Below are 12,530 nucleotides of genomic sequence, written 5' to 3'. Positions count from 1 at the left end.
TATAATATTACCACAGAGAAAGCTCTCCCCTGGGGGTCGCCAGCCGACATTGTCTGGCCGACGGCACCCTGAGGAGGCCCTCTCTGTGGGAGCAAACTGGCCAGTGGGAGGCAATTGGTGGCAGAAGGCGGTCCCGTAAGTACCCCAGCCCTAAGCCATTGAGCGCTTTAAAGGTGATCACCAACACCTTGAAGTGCACCCGGAAGTCCACCGGAAGCCAATGCAGCTCGCGCAGGAGAGGGGTCACATGGGAGTGCCCCGTCGCTCCCATAATCCCCCGCGTGGCCGCATTCTGCACCAGTTGGAGCCTCCGGGTGCACCCCAAGGGGAGCCCCATGTAGAGAGTGTTACAATAGTCCAGACGAGAAGTGACGAAGTGCTTGAGTGACCGTGCATAGGGAGTCCCGATCCAGAAAGGGGCGCAACTGGCGTATCAGGCGAACCTGATAGAAAGCCCCCCTGGCCACAGCCATCATATGCTCTTCTAAAGACAGCTGTGTGTCCAGGAGGACGCCCAAGTTGCGGGCCCTTTCCATGGGGGCCAATGATTTGGCCCCAATAACCAGCGATGGCACCAGCTGGCTATACCGGGACGCCGGCAGCCACAGCCACTCGGTCTTGGAAGGGTTGAGTCGAAGCCTGTTTCTCCCCATCCAGACCCGCACGGCCTCCAGGCACTGGGACATCACTTCAAGGGCATCGTTGGGATGGTCTGGGGTGAAGATGTACAGCTGAGTATCATCAGCGTACTGATGGAACTCCACCCCAAACCCACAGATGATCTCGCCCAGCGGCTTCACATAAATGTTGAACAGGAAGGGTGAGAGGACCGACCCTTGTGGCACCCCACAAACAAGGCGCCTTGGGGTTAACCGCTGCCCCCCTGTCAACACAGATTGCAACCAGTCGGAGAGATAGGAGGAGAACCACCGCAAGACGGTGCCCCCCACTCCCAGTCCCTCCAGCCGACGCAACATGATACCATGGTCGATGGTATCAAAAGCCGCTGAGAGATCTAACAGGACCAGGATAGAGAAATAACCCCTACCCCGAGCCCTCCAGAGATCATCCACCAATGCGACCAATGCCGTTTCCGTGCTGTACCCAGGTCTGAAGCCGGACTGGAGCGGATCTAAATAGACAGCTTCATCCAGGTACCGGGGAAGCTGTCGCGCCACCACATTCTCAACAACCTTCGCAATAAAACGAAGGTTGGAAACTGGACGATAGTTAGCCAAAACAGCCGGATCCAGGGAAGGCCTCTTGAGGAGGGGCCTCACAACCGCCTCTTTCAACATGGCCGGCAGGACACCCTCACTCAAAGAAGCGTTAATAATCCCCTGGAGCCAGCCTCGTGTAACCTCCTGGGAAGTCAGCACCAACCAGGAGGGACATGGGTCCAATAAACATGTGGTCGCATTCAGCCGTCCCAAGATCCTGTCCACGTCCTCGGGAGCCACAGGATCGAACTCCTCCCAGATAACACTCTCAAGGCCTGCCTCAGTCATCTCGTCTGAACTAACCCAGTCAGCGGCCAAGTCTTCCCGAATCTGAGTTATTTTATCATACAGATATTATTATTATTATTATTATTTATTAGATTTCTATACCGCCCTACTCCCGAAGGACTCAGGGCGGTGCACAGCCAGACAATAAAAACACATACAATACAAAATTTAAAAAATAGAATAAAATCAAATTAAATAATTTTGGCCCCGACATATTTAAAACCCCAAACTTTTAAAACCAATTTAAAATTGAATATATAAATACTAAAAGATATTTAAAATTTTAAAAATCTTTTATAAAAGAGGGGGAAAATTAGGCCAGGCCGGCCTGGTGAAATAGTAAGGTCTTTAAGGCGCGGCGGAAGGTGCGCAGATCCGGGATCCTCCGTATCTCTGGGGGGAGCTCGTTCCAGATAGTAGGTGCCCCCACAGAGAAGGCTCTCCCCCTGGGGGCCGCCAGTCAGCATTGTTTGGCTGACGGCACCCGGAGGAGCCCCTCTCTATGGGAGCGTACCGGCCGGTGGGAGGCTATTGGTGGTAGTAGGCGGTCCCGCAAGTACCCGGGTCCTAAGCCATGGAGCGCTTTAAAGGTGGTAACCAAAACCTTGAAGCGCACCCGGAAGACCACCGGGAGCCAGTGCAGCTCGCGCAGGAGAGGTGTTACATGGGAACGCCATGTCGCTCCCATTACCACCCGCGCGGCCGCACTCTGCGCCAGTTGGAGCCTCCGGGTGCTCCTCAAGGGGAGCCCCATGTAGAGAGCGTTGCAATAGTCCAGGCGGGAGGTGACAAGGGCATGAGTGACCGTGCGTAAAGAGTCCCGATCCAGAAAGGGACGCAACTGGCGAATCAGGCGAACCTGATGAAAAATACTCCCGGTCACGGCCGTCAAGTGCTCTTCTAAAGACAGCCGTGAATCCAGGAGGACGCCCAAGTTGCGAGCCCTCTCCGTGGGGGCCAATGATTCGCCCCCAATAGTCAGTGATGGCGTCAACTGACTATATCGGGACGTCGGAAACCACAGCCACTCAGTCTTGGATGGGTTGAGCCTGAGCCTGTTCCTCCCCATCCAGATCCGTACGGCCTCCAGGCACTGGGACATCACTTCAAGGGCATCGTTGGGGTGATCCGGGGTGGAGATGTACAGCTGGGTGTCGTCAGCGTACTGATGGTACTCCACCCCGAAACCACGGATGATCTCGCCCAGCGGCTTCACATAAATGTTGAACAGGAGAGGCGAGAGGACCGACCCTTGCGGTACCCCACATATGAGGGGCCTCGGGGTTGACCTCTGTCCCCCTGTCAACACAGACTGCAACCGGTCAGAGAGAAAGGAGGAGAACCACCGCAACACAATGCCTCCCACCCCCAACTCTTCCAACCGGTGCAGCATGATACCATGGTCGATGGTATCAAAAGCCGCTGAGAGATCTAACAGGACCAGGACAGAGGAGCACCCCCTGTCCCGAGCCCTCCAGAGATCATCAACCAACGCGACCAATGCCGTTTCCGTGCTGTACCCGGGCCTGAAGCCCGACTGGAACGGATCCAGATACGTCGTTTCATCCAGGTGCTGGGGGAGCTCTTGCGCGACCACACTCTCAACAACCTTCGCAATAAAGCGAAGATTGGAGACCGGACGATAATTTACCAACATTGCCGGGTCCAGGGAAGGCTTCTTGAGGAGAGGCCTCACCACCGCCTCTTTCAAGGCGGCGGGAAAGTCACCCTCACTCAGCGAAGCGTTTATAATCCCCTGGAGCCAGCCTCGTGTCACTTCCCGGGAAGCCAGTACTAACCAGGAAGGACACGGGTCCAATAAACAATTGGTCGCGTTCAGTCTACCCAGAATCCTGTCCACATCCTCAGGGGTCACAGGATCAAACTCATCCCAGATAACATTCTCAAGACCTGCCCCTGTCTCTCCCCCTGAGACTACCCAGTCGGAGTCCAAATCTTCCCGAATCTGAGTGATTTTGTCATACAGATACTGAACAAAATCCTCGGCTCTACCCTCCAAGGGGTCCTCCCGCGCTTCCTGGTGGAGCAGGGAGCGGGTCACCCTAAAGAGGGCGGCCGGGCGATTATCTGATGACGCAATAAGAGCAGCAAAATAACTACATTTCGCTGCTTTTATCGCCACTAAGTAATTCCTAATGTGGGATCTTACTAGTGTCCGGTCAGATTCAAGAAGACTGGCCCTCCAACTACTCTCTAGGCGTCTTTTCCGGCGCTTCAACTCCCTCAGCTCCTCGGTGAACCAAGGAGCCAATTGAGATCGGCGCCGGGTCAGAGGCCGCAAAGGCACGACCCGATCCAGAGCACCAGCAGCCGCCCTATCCCAGGCGGCCACCAGGTCTCGCAGCGCAAGAAGATCTGCAGTCGTATACATCTCCAAAATGCAGCGATGGAGGCCCAAAGCTCAGACCGGGGACTTCACAAAAGATGTAACACAGCCAATTGTTCATCGATGTGCTGTTGGTGTCTCAACTGTCCTCCCACAACAGCAGGAGGGTCCTAAATTATCTCCTCCAATGGGGGCGACCTCCGGCCCGCTCTCTCACGGCGGAACCCCACGGGGCCGTAGATTGAAAAAGTTCTCCCACAGACAAGAGTCATGATGTAATAGAGGACCCCTCAACAGTTGCATCAGTTTGGCTGACCATGGTCGGAAAAAAGATTTATCAATCTATCAGTCAGTCTATGAGTCATGCCAGGGGCGAAGATGGAAAATCCTTGGCAAAGTCTTATACTCAAGATCATATTCAAGTAAGTCCCGATGAAAAAGGGAAAGAAGGGAAGGGGAAGAAGGAAGAGGGGAAGAAAAGGGGGGGGAGAGAGAAGATTCCCTCAATTAGGGCGAATAATAAGCCCATTTAGGCAGACACAGTACCTGGGAGGGGGAGGAGAAAAGGGCTGGTATCTATGAGACGGAAAACTCCTCCGTCCCCCCCCCCCAGCCCTACATTCCTCAGATAGTTCAGTTCTTCCGGGATAACAAATCCAAACCCCAGCCTCCATTGGATGTCATAGGGGGCCTCCAGGTCCTCTACAGCTGCCAAGATATCCTGTACAAAATTCTCAGCTCGGCCCTGCAAGGGGTCATCCCATGCTCCCAGATGGAGAAGGGAGCGGGTCACCCTAAACAGGGCGGCTGGGCGGTTATCTGATGACACGATAAGAGCGGCAAAATAGCTAGATTTCGCCGCTTTTATCGCCACTAGGTAGGTCTTAATGTGAGACCTTACCAGTGTCAAGTCAGATTCGGATTGGCTGGCCCTCCAACCGCTCTCTAGGCGTCTTTTCCGGCGCTTCATCTCCCTCAGCTCCTCGGAGAACCAAGGAGCTAAGTGAGTTCGGTGCCGGGTTAGAGGCTGCAAAGGCACGACATGGTCCAAAGCCCCGGCGGCCGCACTGTCCCAGGCAGCCACCAGATCTTCAGCCGAGCCGTGAGCCAGATCTCAGGAAGTGGCCCAAGCTCCATCTGGAACCTATTAGGATCCATCAGGCGCCTGGGGTGGAACCACCTGGTTGGCTCCGCCTCCCTGCGACGGGGTGCAGCGGTCAGAAAGTCAAGTCGAAGGAGTAAGTGGTCAGACCATGACAAGGGTTCAATGCCTATATCCCCTGTATCAAGGCCACTCAACCACTGACCAGAGATAAAAACTAAGTCTAGAGTGTGTCCACCTATGTGAGTAGGGCCATGAATTACTTGGGTCAGGTCCATGGCCGTCATGGAAGCCATGAACTCCCGAGCTACCTCAGACGTTTCACCGATAGATGGCAGGTTGAAATCCCCCATGACCACAAGTCTGGGAGTATCAGCCGCCACTTCGGCTATGACGTTGAGGAGTTTGGGCAGGGTCGTTGCCACGTGGCAGGGAGCCAGGTACGTGATCAATAAACCCATCTGCACCCCACAACCCCACTTCACAAAAAGGGACTCACATCCGGCTATCTGAGGTACAGTGGTCTCCCTCGGATCAAGACCTTCTCTTAGAATGACCGCTACCCCTCCGCCCCTGCCCTGAGCTCTCGGCTGATGAAATGCACGGAAGCCTGGTGGGCACATATCCACGAGGATATGTATCCATTAGTATCTCAGATGGTAAGAAAACATAATCAGTTCACCTCTCCAGATATGTTTATATAAATATATTTAGATATAATGCAGTAAATTAACAAAAGGAAAAAAAATCCCCAGTGTACAGATACTGTCTAGTGGATGGCTATGATTTATAAAAGCAGTTTTTCCTTCTTTTATAATTATGACTAGGGTTGCCATTTCAGCTCATAAATTACATATGAAAATATTTATTAGGTAGGCAAAGGAACAAAACCAGATCTTGGTGGAAAATAGTCTGCAATGATTGACATATTGATATGAAATCAAAGAAAATCCAGTCTACAACAGTGTTTATATTTTGAAAAACAGGATTATGATGATATACCCATTTATCATTCATGGAAGTGCAATGGAAATACACTGCTGAGGTGCCAACCTTTTAAAAAATGATCTCTGTGAGAATTGTTGGCCTCTCTCTGACTCACAATCCTACGCTGGCCTACCATGATTTTTTTTACCTCCATTGCTTTGCTGCAGAAAAACTGCCTTGATAATACAAGAATCTAATGCTATGGGACAGAAAAATCCATTCGTGATAGCTTTAGCTTTCACAGAGTAGTGAATTTACAAGTAGGCTTATAGAACCCAAAATATGCAAAACAGAGGAAATTTTCATGTGATGTTTTCCTCCTACATCTGCAAGCAATGGATGGAAGCTGACTGCTGGGACCACAGCTTCAGTTTTACTTTTCTTGGCAATTTGCTTCTGAGTTCAGAAATGCCATCCCATTGTTTCCTAAAAGAAAAGTATTCTGAAAGCAATGTTATTGCTTTCTTTTGTTTTCAGTTCTTCTTGGACATGGTCCATCCCAAGATTAATATTAGAGAGAGTACTATTTTCATGCCAAGATAGTGCAGTAATGGTGGAAATGCTACTTTAATCCAAGAGCATTTCCTTTGTATTTTGTGGCAAATTCTCTAGAGGCTAAACTCTAGAACAGTGTTTCCCAACCTTGCCAAATTTAAAACATGTAGACTTCAACTTCCAGAATTCCCCAGCCAGCATGCTGAGTGGGGAATTCTGGGAGCTGAAATCCACATGTATTAAAGTTGACAAAGTTGAGAAACGCTGCTGTAAATAATAATCAAGCTGTAGTCATAAGACTTTGATTTATAAAGAAGTATTATTTCTTCACTCTCTGAATATTATTCTACCCTTCTTATGCTTAAGAGCACACATTTAGATCACATATAAAGTCTTTCTAAATGAATAGAGAATCTTAGACATTATTAACCAACTTCAAACTTAAAAAGATGCCAACTTTTAAAAACAGGATACAGGTTATATAAGGGCTTCTAGTCACACAGTTACATAGGCATGCCTTCAATTGTTAAACACGTTTAGAACATTTAGTAAATATTGAAGCATCATGTAAGTAACACAAATAAATTCAAGGAATATACAATTTATTCTTTGTGCCAGTCAGGTAAAGTAGCAAATATTGCAGTCCAACTTTGCAAGAAATAACAGGCATGAATAACACTTCTTCCTCCTGTGAAGGCTAAAAAATTTGTTGTTGTCTTCTTACACCAATGGAAGAAGAACCAAGAGGAGGAGGAAAAGGTTTTCTGTATGCTTTAAGTCCTGTATTTTCTGGCATCACTGAGGGTTGCAATATCCATATCGCTATCTCTATAACTATATTACACTTTTACCCCTCACATTTCTAGGTTCTATCATATCTTAAGATCTAAAATGGAAACCTAACATCAAAAAGGTCATCAAAAAAGCACAACAAAGAATGTTCTTTCTTCGCCAACTCAGGAAGCTGAAACTGCCCAAGGAGCTGCTGATACAGTTCTACAGAGAAATTATTGAATCTGTCATCTGCACCTCTATAACTGTCTGGTTTGGTTCTGCAACCCAACAAGACAGAACTGCAGAAAAAACAATTACTACCAACCCGCCTTCCATTGAGGACCTGTATCCTGCACAAGTCAAAAAGAGGGCTCTGAAAATATTTACAGACCCCTTGCATCCTGGACATAAATTGTTTCAACTCCTACCCTCAAAATGACACTATAGAGCACTGCACACCAGAACACACTAGAACTATAGAGCACTGCACACCAGAACAACAAAACCGGAGATGGGTTGAAGCAGGTTCTGACCAGTTCTGGAGAACCGGTAGTGGAAATTTTGAGTAGTTCGGAGAACTGGTAGTAAAAATTCTGACTGGTCCCACCCTCATCTATTCTCTGTCTCCCAAGTCCCAGCTGATCGGGAGGAAATGGGGATTTTGCAGTAACCTTCCCCTGGAGTGGGATGGGAATGGAGATTTTAGAGGCTCCTTCCCCTGCCACGCCCACCAAGCCATGCCCACCAAGCCATGCCCACCAAGCCATGCCATGCCCATCAAGTCACACCCACAGAACCGATAGTAAAAAATTTTGAAACCCACCATTGAACTAGACAGAACAACAGTTTTTTCCCGAACACCATCACCCTGCTAAACAAATAATTCCCTTAACACTGTCAAACTATTCACTAAGTCTGCATTACTATTAATCTTCTCATCGTTCCTATCACCCATCTCCTCCCACTTATGATTGTATCACTGAACTTTGTTCCTTGTATTCTTACGATTTATATTGTTTCCTAGTATGATTTGTTTGCTTATTTGTACCCTATGACTATCATTAACTGTTGTACCTTATGATTGTTGATGAACGTATCTTTTCTTTTACCAATCACACTTGGCCAATAAACAATTCTTTAATCTTTAACATCCTGGACATGAACTGTTTCAACTTCTCCCCTCAGGATGCCATTACAGGGCATCCTGTACAAAACAACTGGACAAAAAAGATACTCTGCTAAATACCTAATTCCCACAGCACTGTCTTATGCTTAAGAATATCTAACCATATAGTAGAGCTGCATTACTATTATCCTTCTCATCTTTTCTATTACCTACTCCTATTGATATCTTATGATTATCACTTTGTTGTTGTATCTTATGATTTATGATTTTGTTGCTTATATGTACACTGAGAATTTATGCACCAGAGACAAATTCTTTGTGTGTCCAATCACACTTGCCAAAAAATTCTATTCCTATTCTTATTCTTATTATTCCTATTCCTACAAATAACTCCAGGCAGTGAACATATCCAACACTACTTCTTCCTCCTATTTTCCCCACAACAACCACCCTCTGAGAGGGGTCACTAGAGAGAGAATGACTAGAGTCAGACAGCTTTCATGGCTAAAGCAGGACTAGAATTGCTCCCAGGTTCATAATTCTTGACTTAATAGGAACATTAAAAGATTTTCCTGCTTTTTATCTAACAACCAAAACCCAGGTCATTACTTAGAAGAGTTAAACTCATGTTCGTTACTAATTTTTGAGTGAAAATAGGCACACCTGAAAGTGCTATACTTTTATAGTTAGGAAACTGCATCTTTTGTTTTGTGACCCAATACTATTTTTAAAAAAATATTGGGATGTAACAAGAGTTCACTACCAACAATCTAGGAAAATTAAATGATCTTTCATTTCATCGCTGCAGAACATATTTTTAGAAAATTATACTTGTTGCACTCCATTATCCATTCTTTTTTGAAACAAAACTTACACCAGTTATTTACCTCAGCAATCTGGTAAGCTACATAAATTCTACCCTGCCACTATTGTTTAAGGAATATGTTATAAATGGATGGAAACTTTTCAATTAAACATGCAAATGCACACAAAGGACAGACACTGATATGTTTCTAGACCTAATCATTCATATACAAATTGGTAGGTATGTGTATACCCATAGACACGTACACATTTTAATAAGTTTTTAGATTTCTGCTTTCTCTAGAATCATAATCACTTTGCTTTTATTTCTGTCCCAATAAAAGAAATTTCAGGCTGGACATAGAAGAGCAAAGCAAGAAAAGAATCTCTCCAAATTCCCTTAAAAATGATCACAGTGATATTACTGATTGGAAGATGCCCACGCTCAGTCTATGGGCAAAACAGCATGATTTTCAGGGACTTTCATGGGCTGAAAGAGACAAGGATGAGGTTGAAGCATACCTCTGGGAGCAGCATTATTTTTATTGATGTTTTATCTATAATTATGCACAAATTTGGGGAAAGAGCCTTGGTGGTGCAGCAGACTAAAGTGCTGTTAAGTAACACCAGCTGCCTGCAATTACTGCAAGTTCAAATCTCACCAGGCTCAAGGTTGACTCAGCCTTCCATCCTTTCGAGGTAGGTAAAATGAGGACCTGGATTGTGGAGGCAATAAGCTGACTTTGTATAAAAAAAGAACCCCACTTAGGGGGGGCCGAAAGCCCTACTAAGCAGGTATATACAAAACTATGAAGGCTATTGCTTAACACATTGTAAGCCGCTCTCCAGAGAAGGGCGGCATATAAATCGAACCAAGAAAGAAAGAAAGAAAGAAAGAAAGAAAGAAAGAAAGAAAGAAAGAAAGAAAGAAAGAAAGAAAGAAAAAGGAAGGAAGGAAGGAAGGATTGCAAAAGTTGGTTTTTAACCTTGGGAGCAAAATTAGTCACATTGCTGGGACCTATCCTGATAATGCAAAAGATGTATCTTGCAAAAAACAAAACAAAACCTGACCCCATCCCAAAGCTATAGGAATAATGGATAAATAATGGAAGATATTTTATAACTATCTATTATACTTTATAACTATCTATTGTGACAAGTCACAAATACTTGCCTGGAGAACATATTGCCATATCCACAAAAGAGAAGATATAGATAAGTACAACATATAGTGCATCTCAGTACCCAATCAAAGACCAGCTGATCATGTTAGAGCATGCAGTATATAATTTTCATTTGAGAAGTTAAATTTCTTCTTACCTGTATGGATATTTTTCAACAAAGCCAATGTAAGCAGCAAATGACAGAATGAGGAACAAAAAGCCTAGGAGGAAGAGTTGGGATGATGTAGGAAACTTCCGCCTTAATCTCATGGTGTAATCCTGAACGTTCAGGATATCTCTACCTGTCCTAGCCCCAGATGTAGTGCAGATTGGCTAATCCCACAGCGTTATTCCCCTGATATCACCTGCCTAGGGAGGGAGAGAGGGAGGGTAGGGCAGGGCAGGAGCTTCATACAGAATTTCTACACTTCATTCCTTTGCCAGAAAGATAGAGAAGACTACTTCCTCCTATTAGAATTACTGTTCTTGGAGGCAGACTGCCCAAATGGAAAGACTCCCACAAGTTAAACAAGTAGGTGCAAATATTTTCTGAATTCACAAATGTGTGTAATTAAGATGAATGAGTTGTGAAAGGAACAGGGCTCCTTTACAAAGTTGCAAGAGGTGCATTTTTTCCAAATCTGCTTAAATAAGATGCACCTGCCCAAATCCTCTCCTCTTTTCTATTATAAGCAATTACTCCTTTCTGATTGTTAGATAAAATATGGGGAATTCAGTTAAGGAGCACACCAAGGAAACTGCCATAAGCCTGGAAGCTACTGAAACCCTCAATTATGCTGAAAACTACAAGACATGAGTGTGCAGACAATCCTCTTCTTGATGACATGTTCCCCCTTCCATTGCCTAGAATGTTATGGAGGCAACAGACAATTTCTTAGTTGACACAGAAGAAAGAAGAGTAATTTTTGCCTATTGTTTCTTGCAAAGTTTGGATGCAATATTTAGCCATCCTGCTGATTTGCCCCAAATACTGACTCCTTTAGAATTAGAATAACAGAGTTGGAAGGGACCTTGGAGGTCTTATAGTCCAACCCCCTGCTAAGGCAGGAAACCCTACACCACTTCAGACAAATGGTTATCCAATCTCCTGAAAAATTCCAGTGTTGGAGGATTTACAACTTCTGGAGGCAAGTTGTTCCACTGATTAATTGTTCTAACTGTCAGGAAATTTCTCCTTAGTTCTAAGTTGCTTCTCTCCTTGATTTGTTTCCACCCATTGCTTCTTGTCCTGCCCTCAGGTGCTTTGAAAAATAGCTTGACTCCCTCTTCTTTGTGGCAGCCCTCAAGATATTGGAACACTGCTATCATGTCACCCCTAGTCTTTCTGTTCATCAGACTAGACATACCCAATTCCAGCAACCATTCTTCATATGTTTTAGCCTCCAGTCCCCTAATCATCTTTGTTGCTCTTCTCTGCAGTCTTTTTAGAGACTCAACACCTTTTTTACATCGTGGTGACCAAAACTGGATGCAGTATTCCAAGTGTGGCCTTACCAAGGCATTATAAAGTGGTATTAACATTTCACGTGATCTTGATACTATCCCCCTGTTTATCCAGCCTAGAACTGTGTTGGCTTTTATGGCAGCTGCAGCACACTGCTGGCTCATATCTAAATGATTATCCACTAGGACTCCAAGATCCCTCTCACAGTTACCACTATTGAGCAAGATACCACCTATACTGTACCAATGCATTTTGTTTTTCTTCCCTAAATGTAGAACCTTACTTTTTTCACCATTGAATTTCATTTTCATTCACTCCGAGTGAGTATGTGAAAGAGAAAGAAGAGGAGGAAGAGTACATATGGGCTAGGGTTATATGACCACTTAGGCCAAAATATGGCTCAAGAGTTCAGTATTTGGTATGTCATTAGGACAGAAAGATTATGAGTTAAGAAGAGAGAGAGAACATTCTCTATGGAAGAAATCCGTCTCCACTGAAGTGCAGTTGGGACCAGGGATGGGTTCTACTTATCTTTACTACCGGTTCGCAATGGGATTGCATGCGCACGCTTGCTTCACTCGCTCGCGCGCCTTGCTTTTGCGCACACACAGATCGCCAATGACGACATCCGGGGTGGTGGGTGGGGCCTCCCGCCGGTTTTACTACCGGTTCTTGCGAACCGGTCCCAACCGGGGACCACCCACCACTGGCTGGGACTAATTTCCTACTGTTTTCCACCCCAGATTAAAGCTTTATTTA

The 12,530-nt window shown here is 45.8% G+C and overlaps 1 protein-coding gene across 1 annotated transcript in view; it reads right to left on the bottom strand.

Annotated features, from left to right (window-relative positions):
• The window catches only part of ST6GALNAC1 (ST6 N-acetylgalactosaminide alpha-2,6-sialyltransferase 1), a 31,655-nt gene extending 21,079 nt beyond the window's left edge, over positions 1-10,576 (bottom strand). Inside the window, exon 1 of the mRNA XM_070934601.1 lies at positions 10,464-10,576. Within this exon, the coding sequence (XP_070790702.1) occupies positions 10,464-10,576 (113 nt within the window). The remainder of the gene's footprint in view (positions 1-10,463) is intronic.
• Between the last annotated feature and the right edge of the window lie 1,954 nt (positions 10,577-12,530).

The sequence above is a fragment of the Pituophis catenifer genome, unplaced genomic scaffold (genome assembly GCF_029215685.1).
Source record: "Pituophis catenifer annectens isolate HBS135680 unplaced genomic scaffold, rPitCat1.0.hap2 SCAF_2, whole genome shotgun sequence".
NCBI classification, from domain to species: Eukaryota; Metazoa; Chordata; class Lepidosauria; order Squamata; family Colubridae; genus Pituophis; species Pituophis catenifer.
Note: the sequence above shows the minus strand (reverse complement) of the source record. Positions and strands in the feature narration are given on the sequence as shown.